Source organism: Panonychus citri, unplaced genomic scaffold, assembly GCF_014898815.1.
Source record: "Panonychus citri isolate SS breed McGregor unplaced genomic scaffold, ASM1489881v1 Contig00135, whole genome shotgun sequence".
Classification (NCBI taxonomy): Eukaryota; Metazoa; Arthropoda; class Arachnida; order Trombidiformes; family Tetranychidae; genus Panonychus; species Panonychus citri.
The window spans coordinates 2,407,421-2,429,260 of NW_026515540.1; the positions used below are offsets into that span (position 1 = coordinate 2,407,421).

Genomic DNA, 21,840 nt, shown 5'->3' on the forward strand with positions numbered 1-21,840 from the left:
TGATGATAAGTATTAAATCATCATCTCTCAAGAGTCTATCATCATCATCATCATCATCATCATCTCGTCATCTTGATCATCATAATGATAATCAGCTCATCACCTTTATTTTCAAGTGTAAATTAGATTAAAATTGTCACCATAAAGATCGAGGGAGTGGGAAAAAAAATCCTCCTAAGTAAATGTTCCCACTCTCCTCCTTTTCCACCCACTCCCATAGACATTATTGGATTAATATCTAAAAGGTAGAGAGAGAGAGGGAGAGAAAAGTTAATCAATTTTAAATTGTATCTTCCAACAATTAAATTAACCTCACGAACTTTGATTTAAGATGATTTGTCGTTATTTTATTTGCTTGTTTAACTTGTTAAAGTTTTGTTTTTGTTGTTGTTTGATTTAGTTTGATAAATGGATAATCAATTTTGATTACAATCAAGAGTCACAATTTTTTGATTGGTTTAAAGGTTTTTAATCTGATAGAAAGACAACAATTTAAATCATTTTCATGTTGATTTATCATTCTCATAATTTAACTTAATCAGGTTACTAAAGTTTCAATGTTTCTGTCAAGTAGACAAAAGTTAACCATCAACAATTGTTTAACAATATTTCATTAAATTTTAATTTAGAATAAGTTAATTGCTCCTTATAATCAACAATTTATTCAATATCCTGTTAAGTTACCATGGTAATAATGATTTGATTCCAAGATTACAAATTAAATTGTTATTATTACAATTTGATTATTTCCATGATAATTTTTATTGTTACTCTATTTAAGATTAACTATTATAATGAAACTGTTAAAGTTAATTGGCTCGCAATCAGAATCTTAATTGTCTGAATAAAACAAAAAAGTTCTGACCTGAAATGTTGATGATAAAAGGAAAGTAAGAGCAAAAAGAGAGGGAAGAAAAATTATCTTCATCTTCATCTTCCTCTTTCTTTTTCTATATTAACAGTTTCATCTTAATGATATTGATGATGAAGATGAAGATGATGAGGATGGAGATGATAAAAAGCCCTATAAATACAAGGTACATGATGAGAGAGAGAGAGAGAGAGAGAGAGATGATAAAATTGATTGAGCATCTTCACAATTGAATCTTAATTTGATTCTGGTCATTGATATGATTAACATGATAATCAAGCAAACGAACCATTTGGATAGTTAATTGTTTGAGGTGAAAACAATTTCCATCCCTAATCACAACTTAATCATTTGACAAACTCTAATAATCGGGTTAATAATAATCAGATTGATTGAATCAATTTGTTTCATCATTATCTTGATTAGTTAAATTTAATTTCCAACTCAATCAAATTTACAATCCCAACTAAAGTCACGAATCAAATATTAGTAATCCTAATTGTTTTAAATATCTTTATTATTATTACAGTTTAATCATAATGGTTAACAAAATTGACATTAATCTATCTGATTTACTATTGATTATCTTATCATGATAATTAATTGAACCAATTTAATTGTCTAACAAACCAATTAATTTAATTGTGTGTGTATACACTTTGTTTTTCATCATCATCATCATCATCATTAGTAACAATTAGTTACTGATTTATTAACATTTAGCTTATTAATAGCTACGAAATCAACATCATTAATCAATTGAACTTTAATCAACATGATTTAGTTACCAGTTGATTTAGGTGGTAAATCGTTGCTGATTAGTTAATTTAATTTACGAATTGTTTGTTGTCAACAATTAGATTAAATTTTATATTTACTTGATTCTTTTTCCCTTTTCCTTTGATTAATCAACATTAACTCTCGCGATTAAAACAATTGATTGTTATTTAAATCAACCCAAATGGGTCAATATTTTTTTCCCTCTTATTTAATCATCATGATTGAAATGATTATCATGGAAATGACTGAGATGATTATCATCATAATCAAGAAGATGATTTGTCCTCGAGTGGAAATGTTTTATTTTCCAGTGACTTTTTATACTTGTCATTAGATTAACATGATTACAATGATAAAGTTAATCTAATTTAACAGTCGGTTTCATTTGGAACTGTCAGAAGGCCTAATATTGAAACTAAATCAACCTAAATTACAATGATTTAAGTTTTTACAATTAGATTAACTAACTATGGATAGAAAGAGAGACTGAGAAAAAGGGAAAATATATTAATAATAAACATTAATGATTCCAATCATTTTACAAATTGATCATCACAATTACAACATAATTCTGGTAATTTAATAATCTCATAATAATTGGACCAAAGTGATAACTTTAAATCTTAAATAATTCACAATTTATTGATCATTATCCAAGTTTCGATTAATTTAATTTTCTTACCAAATTGTTTTCCATCATTAACATTGACAATTAACGGTAACATTTTCCCATTGGAAAATTAAACAATCGAGGAAACTTTTTTCTTCTAATTGATTATCATTTATTAATCGTATCTAAAATTATTAATTATCAAGAGTTTGAATCATTTAATTGGTTCAATGTCCAGATTGGTCAATCAAATTAATTAACGAATGTTACACATGTCATGCCATCTATTGGGAGAGAATGAAAATTCAATGAAAATTGTTGAATTTTCATTTTGATTAACTTTTTGTTTTCCTGATTAAATTGGACAATTAATTAATCGTCGGTGATATGAAATAAATTGATCTCGATTACTGATTGAATATCCTACATTTTCACCCGAAATTCAAATAATCACAAGAAAGAATCTTGAATAATTAAGTTTATTAATTCTTCTTCTCTTCAATAACAATTATTATTATTGTCGTTGTGATAAATTAATTGTCAACTCAATTTAATGTTAATAAGAATTAATTATCTATGGTTAATTACGTCTAATTGTTACTTATGTTTATGATCATGTTTACAATTTTTTCCACTGTAATTTCAATTAGTATATAAATGGAAGTCATTCCTGGTCTATTACCCTTGAAGTTTAATCGGGAGACAATTAGTTAATTACGAGTTTACCTTTTGTACCTTTTTCTAAGGTTAAACAGTTATGTTAATCAACGTAACGAGTTAATTGTACAACGAAAAGACAAAGATAATCATATGAATTTAATTATCTTTTCGTTTTATAATCAATAAATTTGGCTCAATTGTCTTGAATCATGATTGACGCGAGATCGTCAAGTTTAATTGTTTGAAGTGAATAACATTGGGAATTTAATTAACACAGTTAACGAAGTTAATGAGAGTTACAATTAAGTAAATTGTTTGGACATTTTTGTTTTCGGTGTTGTGTTCAATTGCAAATGGATTTTAAACTCAATCTTGCACAGAAAAGACAATCAAATGAGGTGAGTTTAATTGTTCCTCTATTAGTTAATCACTTTGAATCAACATTCACATGTAAATGTTAAATTGTTACAATTAACGCTATCATTTCAAACTCATTTCGTTTAAAAACTTCAATGTTTATTTAAAGTTAATTTGATTGTTTCAAGTGTCTCTCTCATTGTAAATGTCACTGTTGATTTGAAACAATTTGTGAGACAGACTTAATTATCAAGTAAATTGTTGTTATTTTCATCTGATAATTTCAATTAAGTTTTTTGTTAGAATGAAAAATCATCATTATCAATATCATTGTCAACGACAATTGGATTTCTCATTTCATTCATAAGAAATGCTTGTGTTTGATTTGTTCATGAACAACAATTTAGTTCATGGTTGTAAGTTAACAATAATTTCAGTGATTAACTTTCTGATTAAAAGTAGCAAGTTTGCATAAATCTATCATCATCATCATCATCATGAATATGGATAAGATAAGGTGGATTTTTCGATTAAGCTTCAAGGATTCTATGAGATGTTGTGGTATCAAAAAATTCAGTTTAAAATCCAACAAAACGGAAAAATGGTCCAAAAACGGTCTAAGTGGCCGATCAAATGAGAAAGAGAAAGTGAGTGAGTGAGTGAGAGAGAAGCATGGGTCTCAAACAAACAAACTTTCTTCCGAAATTTTGTTGAATTGATCTAGATAATTGATGAATTTGATGATCGATTGTGTAATTTGGGATTAGACTTTGTTGATGATTAATTAATTGATCATTAATTAACAGGAAAGATTCAAGAAAATTGTACCAGTTAAACATGGGTTGACAGTATTAACGACGGTCTTGTTTGTCGCCGGTGAAAATGCTGGAGCCGGAATTTTGGCCTTACCATATACACTTAACGGAACCGGATGGTTGGGAGTTCCATTGATGATAATGATCTGTATTGATGCGACAATTTCTGCCACGTTGATTGGTAAATGTTGGATAATCCTGGAGGAACGTTGGCCGGAATATCGAGTTCAATGTCGCAACCCTTACCCAGAGATCGGTAAAATGGCTTTTGGAAAGAAAATGGGGTAAGTTTGATCTCTTATTTAACCATCATGTTAATTGAAGACTTTTATTCATTGTCCAGATCTCTAGTCACTTGGCTTGTTCAAATTGCATCAATTGGATCGGCTGTTGTTATGCTTTTGGTTTGCTCACAATTAGTATCCGATTTGATTGATCGGTCACATACACTTTCTTATGGTGTTTGGATTGTTCTTATCGCTGTGGTCATTTGTCCACTCATGTGGCTTGGTACACCAGTTGAATTTTGGGGAGCTGCCGCTTTAGCATTGGGCACATCGACCATCGCAGTTATTTTATTACTTATTGATATGGTCAAAGATCTGAAAGCTTTGGAAACTAGTCCTCAGGTATCGGCACCAACAGCCACATCAATTTCTCTTGCCTTTGGTACTTTTATGTTTGCCTATGGAGGTACAGCTCCATTTCCAACTTATCAAAATGACATGAAAGAAAAAGATAAATGGCCTCAAGCGGTCATCATGGGATTCATTAGTTAGTATAAGAAATACAAATAAGAACCTTAAACAATACAACTAACCAATTTTATTAATTTTCTTTCTTGCAAGTTCTGTTCGTATTGTTTACCCCATTTGCGATTATTGGTTATCTTGCCTATGGTTCATCGGTTTCGAATAATATTATTCATTCAGTTCGACCTGGTCTAAAACGCGATATTGTCACAATTCTAATGGCTGGACATCTTTTCTTTGCCTTCTTATTGATGATCAATCCATCGGTCCAAGACATTGAGAATAAGATTAAAGCTCAAAGAAGTGAGTTAAAGCTGAGATCAAAAATCACTTATGAAATCAGTTAAACATTATAACGAATGCCAATTAAATCAATCAATTAATTTGCATACATTAAGATAGTCTAATCATACAAATCAGATAAACCGTTATGGTTAATGAGCTTATTTTAAGTACTCAAGTCTTGACTTTTCTTGATCAGAACAAGTTGAAAACTTAAACAATCAATAGATGGTTAATTCAATTGATTAAAATCAATGTACATGTAATTTAAGTTATTATCAAAATACCTTAAACGTTAATAGTGACAAACTATTAACCGATATTTGACCTTTGTAACAGCATTTAACTGGAAACGAGTCGCAGTCCGAATCACGATGTTACTTGTATGCGTTTTTATCGGTGAGTCGATTCCTCGATTCGGAAAAGTAATGGACCTTCTTGGTGGATCCATAATGACCTGTTTAGCTTATATATTTCCACCATCTTTTTTCATCGCACTGTCATCGAAGACCAGTCCTTTATGGCCTGACAGGTAAACTTTATTTGAGATTTTCACGATTTTTAAACTTTAGTTTGAAACGTTTTATTTTCTTCCCTCCAGGCGAATATCATTCTGGGCTCGATGTTACTATTATAAGATCATTCTGATGGGTATTATCGGAGGTATTTGTGCGACAACTTCAGCAATTTACGCAATAGTTTCTCCGGATGCATTTGTATCACCCTGTTACATTGATTTCGATTGTACCTACGAATCTCGAAGTAGTTTGACCATTGGTACGAACTTGAGTTCCAATATTTTCAACATCTCATCACCATTGACAATCATTAACCAATAGATTGAAACTTTTGTAGTAATAATAATTGGCTCAATCTTTTTGTATCTGTTTATTATTTCTGTGATATTATTCAATTGTAAGGTGATTAACAAATTGTCATCAACAATTAACAAAATGTAAAACTTTTTCTGCTCAAAAAACAAACAGGCAAAATACTGAATCAAATATGATCATTCACTTTAAAAGTGTTTGTGAATATTAACTTGATTAATTAATTGTAATATTATAAGTTGACGCCATTTAATACCAATTAAAGTTAGAATTAAGAACAAAACAATTAATATATTAATCATACATCTTAATCATGTATGTCAATGGGTTTTGGTAAAACAATTAACTAAATAAAGTGCACGACAAAAGTTTAGCAATTTAGTAAAATCTCAAACAAAGGTCTAGTGTGAAAGGTTTTAGTGTAATTTCATAGGTAATCTGAATGAAGAAATAATAAAATCCATAACAATTCAGGCAAATACTAATTAGACATTGAATCAACGCTACAATTAAGAAAAAGTAATTGTACCAATAAACAATTTACTGACAACATTTTCAGAAAGAAACTTATCTTTGAATTATTATGAGAATCAGTATACCTGTAGAGTTACAAGTTTATTAAGAATATCGTTGATTGTGATGGAAACTGAATCAAAATTAACTATGAAAGTGGCAATTTCCAATCATCAATATCGATACTTTTTGGTATATATCTTATCCGTTATCTGTTTGATTCGGCTACGTTTTTGGCTCAAAATTGCACACTTTAAGCTGTTTTTGGCTCACGATTACAGCTACTAATGGTAAAACAAAAATGGAGCCAAAAGCCGAAGCCGAGAAAAAATCATAAGTTTGATAGTCCAAGAGTCCATGATAATAAGTAAATTGTAGCATTGAATTACCAAGAAGATATTGATCAAGGAAACAATTTCCAATGACTAACCTGAAATATTTAATATCCGATATTTCGAGAGGACGAACCGATAAACTATCAATGTAAACTTCAGCATCTCTTTTACCAGTGGATTTCAGGTAATCAATATAATAATCAACAAATCACCTGAATTTTCAAATCATCATTGTTAATCATGATCAATGATTTGTATATGTAACCAGCAGAGGATTAGGTTACAATGTACTTGCTGCTGCTTTTTATATGTATACAAATTTGCATCTAAAAATAAAGTGAAACAAATTATTGATATTTATTGAAATTTGCGATTATCTGTAAGATTAATTTGGTTAATTCAATTGTGATTATAATTTAACCAAAAATACAAAGTATATGTACAATTATTTATTCACAAATTAGTCAAATATGCTCATTTGTATCAATATAAATGTGATAACTTGTTTTCCTTTCCAATGATTAGATTAATCCTCACACTCCATGGGTGTTATAAGTGAAAACATGATAAAAACTCAGGTAATTGGTTGATTATTGATATCAATTACCAGTAAAGGTGACACCGATAATTACACCTTTTTGATTTTTGATATCAATTCTATTTAAAAGTCGAAAAATTAACGAACCCAAACCAATTAACGAACTTAGTTCTGGTGTAATTGGTTGATCATAATTATTTAAAGTATCCAAGTTTCATTTGAAGATCTTCACTCAATTCAAGTTAATATGTTCAGTAATTTAACTCGTTCGCAGTTGGTTAATATTATCATCGGGGTCGTTGGTATTTTGGGAACAACGATCGTTATTTGTACCGTTATTTCAACAAGAAATACATCACCGAGCTCTGGAAAATCGGGTAAGTCAATTGAAATGAGAAATTTATGTTAATACCTAATTGATTGGTCACTTTATGATTCAGATAAACTTGAAGTATTACCTTCAGCTGGAACTGGCTGGAAACTATTCGAGGTTGGGTCAGTGTTACCGGGCAATGCATTCGTTGGTGGTAGTAATAGTGATGGAAGGTCAATCTATGTGTGTCGGGTAAATTCAACGATATCGGTTGAGCTTTTACCAGGAATGTATGATCCAGCTCAAGGAGCTTGTCAGATTACTTATGGAGGAAAAGTTTATAGCTATGCTAAGTTTGACCTTTTAATTACAAATGACCCTTCGTCTCTGGTTTGGTTGAGTAATAAGAATGGTGAAGCTTCATTGGGCAGTATTGTCGGTGGACTATCGGATCGTAATGATGAACTTCATATAGCAAGAGCGAGGGTTTCGGAACAAGGTCAAACAATCGGTAAGGTACATGGACGACACGCGAAAGCTTATGTACCCTTTGAAGGGAAAGAAACGGAAATGATCTCATATGAAGTACTTTGTAGTTTTGATTATACATTATAATATAAATTGATTTAATTTTCGGTTAACAATCTTACAGATAATCGACAATTTTAATAAATATCAATAGTTTATATCGGTTTATTTTTAGCGTAAAATTTTGCAACCATATAAAATCAGTAGCAAGTACATTGTGATCTGATTCTTATGGGTTCATATGCAAATCATTGATGGTGTTTAAAACATTAAGTGACTTGATTAATAGCACACCGAGTTGGTCGGGAAAATTTCTCGAGGGATCATTTATCGGCCGTAAATTAGTCCACGTTAAACTGCTTGGATTGAGGCGATAACTTAATTCAATTTAAGAAACTGATTGATTTCGATTGCAATACTTACAATTCTCGAAGTAGTTTAACCATTAGGACGAACTTAAGTTCAAATATCTTTTAACATATTGTCATCTTTGACAATCACTAATCAATAGATTAAAATTGTTGAAGTGATAGTACACATTTTCAATTGTAAGATGTGCAAGAAATACAATCACTGATTAGTTAATTAACTCGAATCGGTTTAATTTGATTGTTTTCATTTTCTTTTGTGAGGGAAAACGTTTTAATTTCCCATACTGATTTGTGATTGAATAAAAATGAAAATGAAACAATTGAACAATCAGTAGTAAATTAATCTCGCGTTGATTGCATAATGTCAATTCACTGGTAATCTGGTAATATAACAAAATTCATGAAAATTCCGGTAAAGATTGAATTGACATCATATATTTCAATGAGTAAATGTAAATCAATTTAATCATCTTGATGAAATATAATCAAATCTTTATGTTAATTTTTTTTGATGATGACCGTTTTGTCCTTTCCTCCATTAAGGAGGTTAAAGTATTAGCAATTAGTTCATTATGATCGTGTTCATGTTCGTGTTCATCATGGTTATGTGTAGATTCACGAGTTTCCATGTAGTGGTCATAATTTTCCTGAATTTCGGGAATCATATGAACAAAACAAGTAGCCAAAAGGACACCACCACCAAAGACCAGTAAAAGTTGTAGTATTTTATTAGCGGTAGAACTTGAATTATTTGTTCCATCCTGTTGATTGTTTTCTTTTTTCTTTTTCCACAGATTAAACACCAGAACGGGTCCAAGACCAGCGACCATTGTAAGTCCGAAAAGAGCGAAAATGGCAACGACACGGGCACCGGTTACACTCATAGTCAATTATGTAATTAAATCTCTGAGCTGAAGAGAAAGGAACACAAATAGTTGAGAGAAAAAGGAGAGAAAATGGAAAAAGTTGAACAGGTAAAAAATGAAACAATCAACTAATCATTAACTTTACCCTTACAGTAAAGCTCAGTGAGTAAGGTAAATTTAAATCATCTTTGTAAATTATAATAACATCTTTATTTGAATTTTATTTAATTGTATTAATACTTGATCAAAGGTGAGATGAGGTGAGTTAAGTCTTGGTGACACTTGGATTAGAGATTATAACTGATTGACTATTGAGACAATTTGATCATTTTCTTTCTTGAGTAATTTATTGGTCAGTTAATCGCCATCGCTAACCAGAGTTGTCATGAGAGTCATTAATATGAATCCAAGTATCAAAGCTGCCAATTGATAGAGACCATTCACTTCACGGCATCGATCTGCTTGGAGGATTTCGAGGAAAACAATGTACAAAATGGCACCAGTGGCAACAGCATTTAACAGAATCAGTGTTAAACTGCCATCTTCCGTTAGACCATCTTCAATGATGATTGATAAAACTATACCGATGGGAGACATGGCGGAAAAGATGGCTACATGAATCGCCGTTAATAAAAGACTACCGGTTTTCTCAAACAGCTCGAAGCCGATGGCGAAAACTACTACGAGTTTATGAAGACAAATAGCAAAGAATATGGTCCAAACGGAGGTTGTTGTACTTTGGAGGCCAATCGCGATTCCATCAAAAACGGCATGAGCCAGAAAAGCTACTACAATGATCAGTCCTCGAAGGAATCGTGTCCAAACTCCTTCAAATTTAATGGAATTAGCAAAATTATTTGAGTTACTTTCAGCATGACCAACGTTCAGAGTCACCCCGTTATTACCGAGATTGTCTTCGTTTTCTCTTTTGGTTATATTCAACGAAATGTTATGATTATGTGAATCACGTCCAATCAACAATACAACTGATTCTTCAATTGCATAAGTCAAAAATATCCCGATACAGATACAGATTTCCACCCATGGAGCTCCATCATCATCATCATCATCATCGTCGTCTTTATCATCGCCATTTTCACTATGAGTCGGATGTTGATAGATCATTCCTTCAGATAAGTTTATTGGACTAATTGTCGTTGGTTTATCATCGGAGTGTTTATGAGCTGCCATGTATTTATCGTAATTTTCCTGAATTTCGGGAATCATGTGAACAAAACAAGTAGCCAAAAGAACACCACCACCAAAGACCAATAAGAGATGTAGAATTTTATCATTTCTTGCTTTTTGTTTTCGTCTCTCATCTTGAGAATCAAGCAAATTCGACTCTTGTTTTTTCTTCCATAAACTGAATCCAAAAACAGGACCGAATCCTGCCAACATTGTGACCCCGAAAAGGGCAAACAAAGCAACAACACGAGCTTCACCAACAGCCATACTAAATCTCAATCGAAATCGAAACAAAATAAAAAAAGATGAAACAAAAAATCAAAGCAATCCAATTACTATTTATAAATAATCTATTAATTTGATACAAACTAACAGTAAATCACTGATTTTTACAACTTCAATTGTCAACAATTGATTAACAACTGAATTTTACATCGAATGGAAATCCATTTAAATACCTACGATAAAATAATCTACAAACAAAACCATCAAGATACCGTTACATCAATTCCCCATCGATAATATTAAACAATCAAATTCATATTTCATTGATTATTTCGTAAAATCTGATTGAATATCTGGATATTTATCGTGTATATATTGTTACATCAATTAATTAGTCATAATGATCGCTTAATTTGGGTAATAATATTTTTGATCGATTCTTTTATTTTAATAATTTAATTAAACAATCAATCGTATGAAAAAAATAAGAAATTTGCTTGTTGGTTATATTTATTGATTACACTCGTTCATGATAATCTTGCACCTACGTTACTATAATTAACTTAATTAATTGCCACGTGATATCACTTGTAACGATTTTCATATTCCCCATAGACTTGACATTGAGTATGGTCTTAACAGAATCACTTTGTCGCAATCAACAATTAACCGACAGAAATGAGTTAGATTAAATCTCTTGTCAAATGTGATCGATTGTTATACTAATCAAGCCAATCAGTAAATTGGTTCAACAACAATTAACCAGAAACCTTTGGCTTTTGATCATTTTTAATGTTCCTGAAAAATAATCAATCCAATTGATTTTGATACAAAGTAACAAAAAAAACACTGATTAACAATTGAAATTTGAACTATCGATCAACAATTAAAGTTTACATTTATTGGAAATTAATCTTTCGATGTAAATCAAATCAAGATACAGTTACATTAATTTACCATAGATTATGCTCTTGAGCAACTTGTTATTTAGTTCTAATCACTAATATGATAAATTATCTAATTAATGATAATCTTATTAGAAGAGTAAATGAATAGATAATAAATCGTAATCGTACTCTCTCAAATCCTCAACAACCACTACAATTTATATTGTCAATATACTCCTACAATTTAATCACCAATTAACCTTGAGATCGACCTGATTAAGGGAAAAAGTTAAGTCAATCAACTGGATTGAACATCGAAGGCAAATTTATCAATAATTGTTGTTGGAAACAGTTTAGTTAAATATTTAGCAATTGGATAATCTGGTTGATCACTAATGACCTCCGTCCGTGCATATTGATAGTGTTTTATTAATAATTGTGTCGATTTCAATAAGCAAGAGTTAATTGTTGGGTGATAAAAGTTAATTTACTTTACACGTAGAGTGACAATGAAAATGTAATTGTAAAGGTGATAGTCCAAATTGATACAATGTTAACCGTTACAATCTAATCAATTTCTCATTGAAATCATCAGAATGTAAGTGTTATCGTAGTTAAAACAATGAAGTGGTGATCAAAGTACAGTTACAATTAAAAGAGACAAAAAAAACATCACTTTTAGTGTTAATTAAATTGTTGGAATAATTTAAAAATTGATCAAGTTGATTGGATGCTAATGACCAATGTCACAATTGAAAGGAAGATCTCTAATAATCAAGGACAGAAATTGGAAACAATTAAGAAATAGTTATGAAAATTAACTTGATTTTCTTTAATTGCACAAAAAATACAATCACTGATTAGTTAATTCACTCGAATTGGTTTAATTTGATTGTTTTCTTTTTCTTTTTGGAGGGAAAAAGGATAATCAGCTGAGAAATATTCTTATGATTAGTAAGAATTTTTTGTTCAAGTTTTTCAAGTTAATTATTTGATTAAGTGTCAAAGTAATTAAAAGTGTGAAAAATTTAATAGTCCAGATTGATCAAAATGAAACAATTTAAAAACAATCAAAAGTAAATAAATCTCACGTTGATTAGATAATGTTAATTCACGAGTAATCAGGATGGAGGAAAACAAAACTCATAACAATCTAGGTAAAGATTAAATTGTAATTAAATCAACGCTACAATTAAGAAAAGGTAATTGTATTAACAAACAGTTTGCGGAAGACTTTATCCGAGAGAGAGACTTATCTTTGTATGGGCATCAGTGTATACGTGTAGAAATATTGATCTGAGTAAGAATATCGTTAATTAAGAATATGATTAATATTGATTATATTTCCATTTTCAATTTTCGATTAGCCGATTGAACATCGATACTTTTTTCATATCGTATCCTTTATCTGTTGGATTTGTTTACTTTTTTGAGAGCAAATTTCAAATGGAGAGAAGATTGATTGTTCAAGTTAATTGTTTCTGATTAATTTAGTCCAATTAACTTGCGATCATATTAGACGCTGTAAATGGTTTGGATAATTAGTAATATTTGAATTTTATTTAATTGTATTAATACTTGATCAAGGTGAGTTAAGTCTTGTTGACACTTAGATTAGAGATAATAACTGATTGACTATTGAGACAATTTGATCATTTTCTTTCTTGAGTAATTTATTGGTCAGTTAATCGCCATCGCTAACCAGAGTTGTCATGAGAGTCATTAATATGAATCCAAGTATCAAAGCTGCCAATTGATAGAGACCATTCACTTCACGGCATCGATCTGCTTGGAGGATTTCGAGGAAAACAATGTACAAAATGGCACCAGTGGCAACAGCGTTTAATAGAATCAGTGTTAAACTACCATCTTCCGTTAGACCATCTTCAATGATGATTGATAAAACTATACCGATGGGAGACATGGCGGAAAAGATGGCTACATGAATCGCCGTTAATAAAAGACTACCGGTTTTCTCAAACAGCTCGAAGCCGATGGCGAAAACTACTACAAGTTTATGAAGACAAATAGCAAAGAATATGGTCCAAACGGAGGTTGTTGTACTTTGGAGGCCAATCGCGATTCCATCAAAAACGGCATGAGCCAGAAAAGCTACTACAATGATCAGTCCTCGAAGGAATCGTGTCCAAACTCCTTCAAATTTAATGGAATTAGCAAAATTATATGAATTACTCGATGATTCAACACCACCGTTATCGTTGCCTCTTTCCATTCCTATTTTATGAAGATTCACAGAGTTGTGACCATGATTATGAGATTCACGTCCAATCAATAATACAACTGATTCTTCAATTGCATAAGTCAAAAATATCCCGATACAGATACAGATTTCCACCCATGGAGCTCCATCATCATCATCATCATCATCGTCGTCTTTATCATCGCCATTTTCACTATGAGTCGGATGTTGATAGATCATTCCTTCAGATAAGTTTATTGGACTAATTGTCGTTGGTTTATCATCGGAGTGTTTATGAGCTGCCATGTATTTATCGTAATTTTCCTGAATTTCGGGAATCATGTGAACAAAACAAGTAGCCAAAAGAACACCACCACCAAAGACCAATAAGAGATGTAGAATTTTATCATTTCTTGCTTTTTGTTTTCGTCTCTCGTCTTGAGAATCAAGCAAATTCGACTCTTGTTTTTTCTTCCATAAACTGAATCCAAAAACGGGACCGAATCCTGCCAACATTGTGACCCCGAAAAGGGCAAACAAAGCAACAACACGAGCTTCACCAACAGCCATACTAAATCTCAATCGAAACCAAAACACAGCAAAAATAGGATCAACAAAAAAATAAAATAATCGACCCAATTAACTTGTCAATTTGATACAAACAACAGTAAATCACTGATTTTGCAAATTCAATTGTCAGCTATTGATACATAACTGTATTTTAAATTAGTCTGAAACTCATTTAAATACACCTACGAGGATGAATCATACATCAATTTCCCATCGATAATATTAAACAATCAAATTCATATTTCATTGATTATTTCGTAAAATCTGATTGAATTTTTTGATATTTATTACAAAGTGTTACAACAATCAATCAGTTATAAAGAGTGGTTAATTTCAATGTAATTGTTTTATCAATTTATTGTAAATGAAAAAGGTGTTGATTGATTAACTTTCACAGAGAAATCATATAATATTGGTGTGATTTTGTCAACTAAGTCAAATTATCTATCAATTGAAATAAAACAATAAACTTAATTGAAATTGATAAATTCTATCGGCTTTATTAGTATACATGTAATTAATCACTAATACTTTGCTTCTCATTGTAAACTAATTGCAATTAGAAACAACTTAAGACTAATGAAAGAAAATTAACTAATAGCTCATTAATGGATATGTACAAGTTGATGTAACAATTTGATACTAATATCATTAACTATTAATTAGATCGATCTTATATTTAGTAAAAAATTAAAGTTCGAGATTAAAATTAAACTAAGTAAACTTTTAATTGCTCGAGAATCGATAAACTCTCTCTCTCTCTCTCTCTCTCTCTCTCTCTCTCTGGACCTCTTTTCATCTTTTTCCAATATGAATCTTAAACTCAAAAGTAATTAATTAATATATGGAAATTTGAGTAATTATTCAATGAAAAGTATCTCCGAGTAAGTCGAATCGTTATCCCGATAATTAATATAATAAGAATTAAAATCATGGATAATTCAACTTACAATTAGATTAATCTTTCTCCTCTAATTTTCTCATATTCTTAACTGCTACAATTTATATTGACAATCTTTATACAATTAAGAGTCAAAGGGAAAGGAAAAAGGGAAGCTGTTTAATTATTCAAATTGTAAAATGGTTAATTTCAATTGGATGCTAATTATCAGTCATGTCTAATTGTCTCCACCCAGAAATATAAGTTCAACTTTACTTAATAATTTGTTATTAATAGATTGAATATCTCAGCGATTAATTAATTAATAGTTAATCATTAGATTTTACATCTCGTAAACTCCATAGAGAAATAAATGTATAAGTTCAACTTTACTCAATCAGCTATTAATAGATTGAAAATCAAGGGAAAATTAATCAATACTTGTGATTAAAATCTATGTAGTCAAGCATTTTACCCTCGCGATCACAATTATATAGTGATCGACATTTGGTGATCGACAATGACCTGCGAATATGAATATTGATTTTTTTTAATTTTATCGACGTCAATAATTTAGAGTTAATTGTTGGGTGATAAAAGTTAATTTACTTTACACGTAGAGTAACAATGAAAATGTAATTGTTAAGGTGATAGTCCAAATTAATACAATGTTAACCGTTACAATCTAATCAATTTCTCATTGAAATCATCAGAATGTAAGTGTTATCGTAGTTAAAACAATGAAGTGGTGATCAAAGTACACTTACAATTAAAAGAGACGAAAAAAACATCACTTTTAGTGTTAATTAAATTGTTGGAATAATTTAAAAATTGATCAAGTTGATTGAATGCTAATGACCAATGTCACAATTGAAAGGAAGATCTCTAATAATCAAGGGCAGAAAATGTGAAACAATTAAGAAATAGTTATGAAATTAATTTGATTTTCTTTAATTGCACAAGAAATACAATCACTGATTAGTTAATTCGCTCGAATTGGTTTAATTTGATTGTTTTCTTTTTCTTTTTGAAGGGAAAAAGGATAATCAGCTGAGAAATATTCTGATGACTAATTAGCTAATAGTTTCGTTTCTCAATAACAATTAACGCGGTTGATCAGCTCTATCTATTAATTATCACGAGTTTGCATCATTCAATTGTTTCAATGTCCGAATTGGTCAATCAAATTAATTAACAAAAGTTACAAATGTCATGCCATTGGAAGAGAATAAAAAATCAATGAAAATTGTTGAATTTTCATTTTGATTAACTTTTTGTTTTCCTGATTAAATTGGACAATTTATTAATCGTCGGTGATATGAAATAAATTGATCTCGATTACTGATTGAATATCCTACATTTTCACCCGAAATTCAAACAATCACAAGAAAGAATCTTGAATAATTAAGTTTATTAATTCTTCAATAACAATTATTATTATTGTCGTTGTGATAAATTAATTGTCAACTCAATTTAATGTTAATAAGAATTAATTATCTATGGTTAATTACGTTTAATTGTTACTTATGTTTATGATCATGTTTACAATTTTTTTCCACTGTAATTTCAATTAGTATATAAATGGAAGTCATTCCTGGTCTATTACCCTTGAAGTTTAATCGGGAGACAATTAGTTAATTACGAATTTACCTCTTTCTTGGGTTAAAAAGTTATGCTAATCAACGTTACGAGTTAATTGTATTTATTATAATACAACGAAAAAACAAATGAATTCACATGAATTTAATTATCTTTTTGTCTGTAAACTTTAATGTTTATTTAAAGTTAATTTGATTGTTTCAAGTGTCTCTCTCATTGTCCAGATCTCTAGTCACTTGGCTTGTTCAAATTGCATCAATTGGATCGGCTGTTGTTATGCTTTTGGTTTGCTCACAATTAGTATCCGATTTGATTGATCGGTCACATACACTTTCTTATGGTGTTTGGATTGTTCTTATCGCTGTGGTCATTTGTCCACTCATGTGGCTTGGTACACCAGTTGAATTTTGGGGAGCTGCCGCTTTAGCATTGGGCACATCGACCATCACAGTTATTTTATTACTTATTGATATGATCAAAGATCTGAAAGCTTTGGAAACAAGTCCTCGGGTATCGGCACCAACGGCCACATCAATTTCTCTTGCCTTTGGTACTTTTATGTTTGCCTATGGAGGTACAGCTCCATTTCCAACTTATCAAAATGACATGAAAGAAAAAGATAAATGGCCTCAAGCGGTCATCATGGGATTCATTAGTTAGTATAAGAAATACAAATAAGAACCTTAAACAATACAACTAACCAATTTTATTAATTTTCTTTCTTGCAAGTTCTGTTCGTATTGTTTACCCCATTTGCGATTATTGGTTATCTTGCCTATGGTTCATCGGTTTCGAATAATATTATTCATTCAGTTCGACCTGGTCTAAAACGCGATATTGTCACAATTCTAATGGCTGGACATCTTTTCTTTGCCTTCTTATTGATGATCAATCCATCGGTCCAAGACATTGAGAATAAGATTAAAGCTCAAAGAAGTGAGTTAAAGCTGAGATCAAAAATCACTTATGAAATCAGTTAAACATTATAACTGATGCCAATTAAATCAATCAATTAATTTGCATACATTAAGATAGTCTAATCATACAAATCAGATAAACCATTATGGTTAATGAGCTTGTCTTAAATACTCAAGTATTGACTTTCTTCGATTAGAACAAGTTGAAAACTTAAACAATCAATAGATGGTTAATTCAATTGATTAAAATCAATGCAATTCATTGAGGCGTATTTGTATCACCCTGTTACATTGATTTTGATTGTACCTACGAACCTCGAAGTAGTTTGGCCATTAGCATGAACTTGAGTTCCAATATTTTCAACAACTCATCACCTTTAATTATTAATTATTATAATTAACCAATAACTTATTAGTAATAAGTTAAAAGTTAATAAAGATTGGTCCTTAATTGGACTTGAATAATCAATATCACTGTTAATATAAAGATAAAACAATCCAAATCATCTTTAATTAGATATGGAAGATTATTATGAAATACTGATAACAGAGATGTGAATACTAGTAATTAATTGAATAATATCGATTATTTGTTTTGATTTTTCATATTCATCAGCATCGCTCTAATCAGTGGTTTCATCAATATCTGACCAAAAGTAATTTGAGTTTTTATTTGATGATCCCTACAGATGAAAGTTGAGTACTTGCTTTGCTTTATTAGTATAATTAGTAAATTTAATTTTGGCTCTCATTGTGTGGCTGGACATGTTAAAGGACATGTCCATTTACCAATGGGGCTCGGGTTCGAATCCCGGAGTGGGATAAACTTAGGTTAGGTATCTACAGATTAGGTGGATATATCCACAAGATAATCCGACGTTTTTTTAGTAAAAAATAAACTTTAAGAACCAAGATTCCAACTACCAATCTTATTTAACTAGAACTTGACTAAAAATTATTAACTATTCATTAACTCGTTAATTGTTCATAACATGATAACAATTTTGTAACTAATCCATTTAGTTATAAGTTCTGTTGACTGATAATGATCAAAACTGATTTGTAGATATGTTTTAATCGACATTTACCAATGATAATTGAAAAACTAATTGATTACTAGGCACAATTATAAAGAAAAATATTAGAGTAATTAATTAAAGGTATTTGCAGATGAAAATATGAAATTATGTTATTAACAAAGTAAATCTCTAAGTCAACAACGATCAAGTCTAACTGTATCAATAATTAAACTGTAAACTAATTGGAATTAGAATCAGCTCAAGTTGATTGGTTGATCATTGGAAGAAAACTGATTTAGCTCATTTATCAATCAGGTGAAGTTGATGTAACAATTTGATACTATCACTTACAATTAATTAGATCTTATCTCAGAATCAATTGACTTTTTTATCTCCATCAATGTGACACTAATTAAAACCTTCTGTAGTTCATTTAACAATCAATTTTAACAATCTCTCTCACTTTCACTCTCTCACATTTTAACAACCACTACAATTTATATTGACAATATACTTCTACAATTTAATCAGTAATTAACCTTGAGACCGACCTCTTGACGGGAAAGATGAAAATCAATTAACTAGATTGAACATCAATGGAAAATTAACCAATGCTTGTGATTAAACATACATTTTACCCTAGTGAACACAATTAAGTAATCGCGTTGATCGCTAATGACCTGTGTACGTGCTAATTAATAGTGTTTAGATTGTATTGACGTCAATAAGAGTTAATTGTTAGATGATTGTTAATTAACTTTACATGTAGAGGTGCAATGAAAAGTTATCATTACAATTGTAAAGGTGATGATGATCCATATGAATACAAGATAATCAATGTATCATTGTAATTACAAGAATGTAATTGTTTATCGTGATAATAAAATGATGATCAAAGTACAGTTACAATTAAAGAAGGCAAAGAAACATCACTTTCAATATTAATTAAATTGTTGCAATATTTTAACATTGATTAAGTTGATTAGATGTTAACAATCAAGAAGAGAATCTCTAATAATCAAGGACAGAGATTGGTAACAATTAAGAAATAGTTATGAAATTAACTTAATCATATTTACCTTGACTCGAAATTCAATCACTGCAGTGATTGAATTAACTAACGAATGGTTAGTTAATTCACTCGGATTGATTTAATTTGATTGTTTTCTTTTTGGAGGGAAAAAGGTTAACCAGCTGAAAAATATTCTGATGATTAATTAGCTAATATTTTAGTTTCTCAATAACAATTAACGAGGTTGTTTATTTTTCTTTCTTTCACTAATTATTGTGTATCTAATTAGTTGATGTTTACTTGTGATAAATTGTATCTTTAATCATCAATCTGTTGATTTCTCTTGATAATCAGAAAGGGAAAAGGTCATTGAATTGAAGACCAATGAAGGGCAATGACATTTTCCAGTTACTCAATAAATTGATCATGTGGTTGTTCAGATTTTCTTTCTCTTCTTATTTAGTGAGAGAGGATAACAAGTTGATCTTGACCTTAACCCAGAGAGAGCCCTTCGGGAAGTGATCGGAGAAACGTTAATCATATTATTAGAGTGGTTTTAATCACCGATCTCAGCAAGAAGTAATCAACAGAAGCTCCGTCATGACAACAAGGCCCACAAGAAATCGGACTCAGGACAGGTATTTTTATCTTCTCTCTATCTCTTATTATGCAATAATCTTAGAGAGAGAGAGAGAGAGAGAGAGAGAGAGAGAGAGAGAGAGATGAGAGATGAGAGAAGATGATAAACTGACGGAGGGGTTTTTCTTTGAGGGTGAAAAGAAGGGCATGTTCGCAGGAGAAAAGCTGAACTGGGCTGGAGATCATTTTTGCCTTGATTTTGACAAATAATTCACGGAAGAGATTTTCTTTTGCTTCTTGTTCAAGGATCAGAGCAGGAAAGAAGATGAATTAAGGAGCCATGATGATAGAGAGTAGAAAAAGGACAACCCTGAAAGAAAAATTGTTCGTCCGCCTTGATTAATGAAGATAATGGAAGAAAAGATGACCATCTTGTTTCAATTTTCTCTTTCATTCCGGATTCTCTTCCACCCTAACATATAAAAAGACCTCGTTTCTCATGAATTTCTTCATTTTTCTTATTATATCCTAATCACTGTTTCCAATTAGAAAAAACAATTTCTCTTTCGTTCTGTGTGTGTGTATCTCAATCTCCTTATACTCTTTCAACGATGCATATCAAATACCTCATTTTGGCCTGTGTTTTCATCTTCGCCCGAATTGTCCTTGCCTCTGATTCTGCTCGACGTAAATCGGAAGAGGAAACATCCGACAATGCTCTGAACTACGATCACAAAGATGTCACCCAACGATCGGGATTCATGTCACTTATCCAAGACGGTACAGTTCCCACTTTCCTTGTAATGGGTTTAGCCACAATCGCTGCCGCTGCTTTAAGTGTAAGTGATTATTAATCTTAATCAACTGATTAAAATGCTCTTCTAATGTTACACAATCAAAGTAATAGAATGATTCTAATCTAATCTATTCTCATTTTCTGCTCTCTTTTTTTTCCTTCATTCTATCCCAATAGTCCAAAAACGAAGGTAAATTACGCGTACGACGATCAACCGACGCAAATTGGTCCAACAATTTACTCAAAATTCTCGGTAATGTTCAAAAGGCCGTTGAAAAGTACCAACAATTAGAAAACGAGATCGCTAATGAATTAGACGATGATATGGTTCGTGATTTCAATTCCAAACCAACTGAATAAATTAAATCTTTTTACTCTAATCCATCATTCAATTTTATCCCACCAATTAAAACCTTGTTATCATCAAATGTTAATTGTTTCCTAATTTAACTTTTATCATTGTTTCGCCATTGCCATAAACAAATCATATTAAACAATCAACTCAATTTCATTTACTATCAACTGATAAAGTCAATTACTACGATGA

At 30.7% G+C, this 21,840-nt stretch overlaps 5 protein-coding genes across 5 annotated transcripts; 3 read left to right on the top strand and 2 right to left on the bottom strand.

The window, feature by feature from the left end:
- The first annotated feature begins 2,939 nt into the window (after positions 1-2,939).
- LOC128391809 (uncharacterized) lies at positions 2,940-6,334 on the top strand. Its single transcript, XM_053351756.1, has 6 exons — positions 2,940-3,319; positions 4,085-4,377; positions 4,437-4,867; positions 4,942-5,148; positions 5,467-5,659; positions 5,729-6,334. Exons 1-6 carry the CDS (start codon positions 3,275-3,277, stop codon positions 5,964-5,966), a joined length of 1,407 nt encoding a protein of 468 aa, XP_053207731.1. The 5' UTR covers positions 2,940-3,274; the 3' UTR covers positions 5,967-6,334.
- Positions 6,335-7,378: 1,044 nt separating this feature from the next.
- Positions 7,379-8,271, top strand: LOC128391742 (uncharacterized). Its single transcript, XM_053351689.1, has 2 exons — positions 7,379-7,720; positions 7,784-8,271. The coding sequence occupies exons 1-2, from the start codon at positions 7,591-7,593 to the stop codon at positions 8,269-8,271; spliced, it is 618 nt and encodes a 205-aa protein (XP_053207664.1). The 5' UTR covers positions 7,379-7,590.
- A 1,366-nt stretch (positions 8,272-9,637) lies between these two features.
- LOC128391825 (zinc transporter ZIP3-like) lies at positions 9,638-11,080 on the bottom strand. Its single transcript, XM_053351771.1, has one exon. The coding sequence runs from the start codon at positions 10,874-10,876 to the stop codon at positions 9,779-9,781; it is 1,098 nt and encodes a 365-aa protein (XP_053207746.1). The 5' UTR covers positions 10,877-11,080; the 3' UTR covers positions 9,638-9,778.
- Positions 11,081-13,259: 2,179 nt separating this feature from the next.
- On the bottom strand, positions 13,260-14,630 carry LOC128391656 (zinc transporter ZIP1-like). The gene has a single exon (XM_053351587.1). The coding sequence runs from the start codon at positions 14,489-14,491 to the stop codon at positions 13,406-13,408; it is 1,086 nt and encodes a 361-aa protein (XP_053207562.1). The 5' UTR covers positions 14,492-14,630; the 3' UTR covers positions 13,260-13,405.
- Positions 14,631-17,165: 2,535 nt separating this feature from the next.
- On the top strand, positions 17,166-21,815 carry LOC128392004 (uncharacterized; the record flags this gene model as incomplete). Its single annotated transcript, XM_053351974.1, has 4 exons — positions 17,166-17,625; positions 17,700-17,906; positions 21,047-21,336; positions 21,471-21,815. Coding segments are annotated over 4 exons (1,140 nt in total), but the record flags the coding sequence as incomplete, so codon positions are not given.
- Between the last annotated feature and the right edge of the window lie 25 nt (positions 21,816-21,840).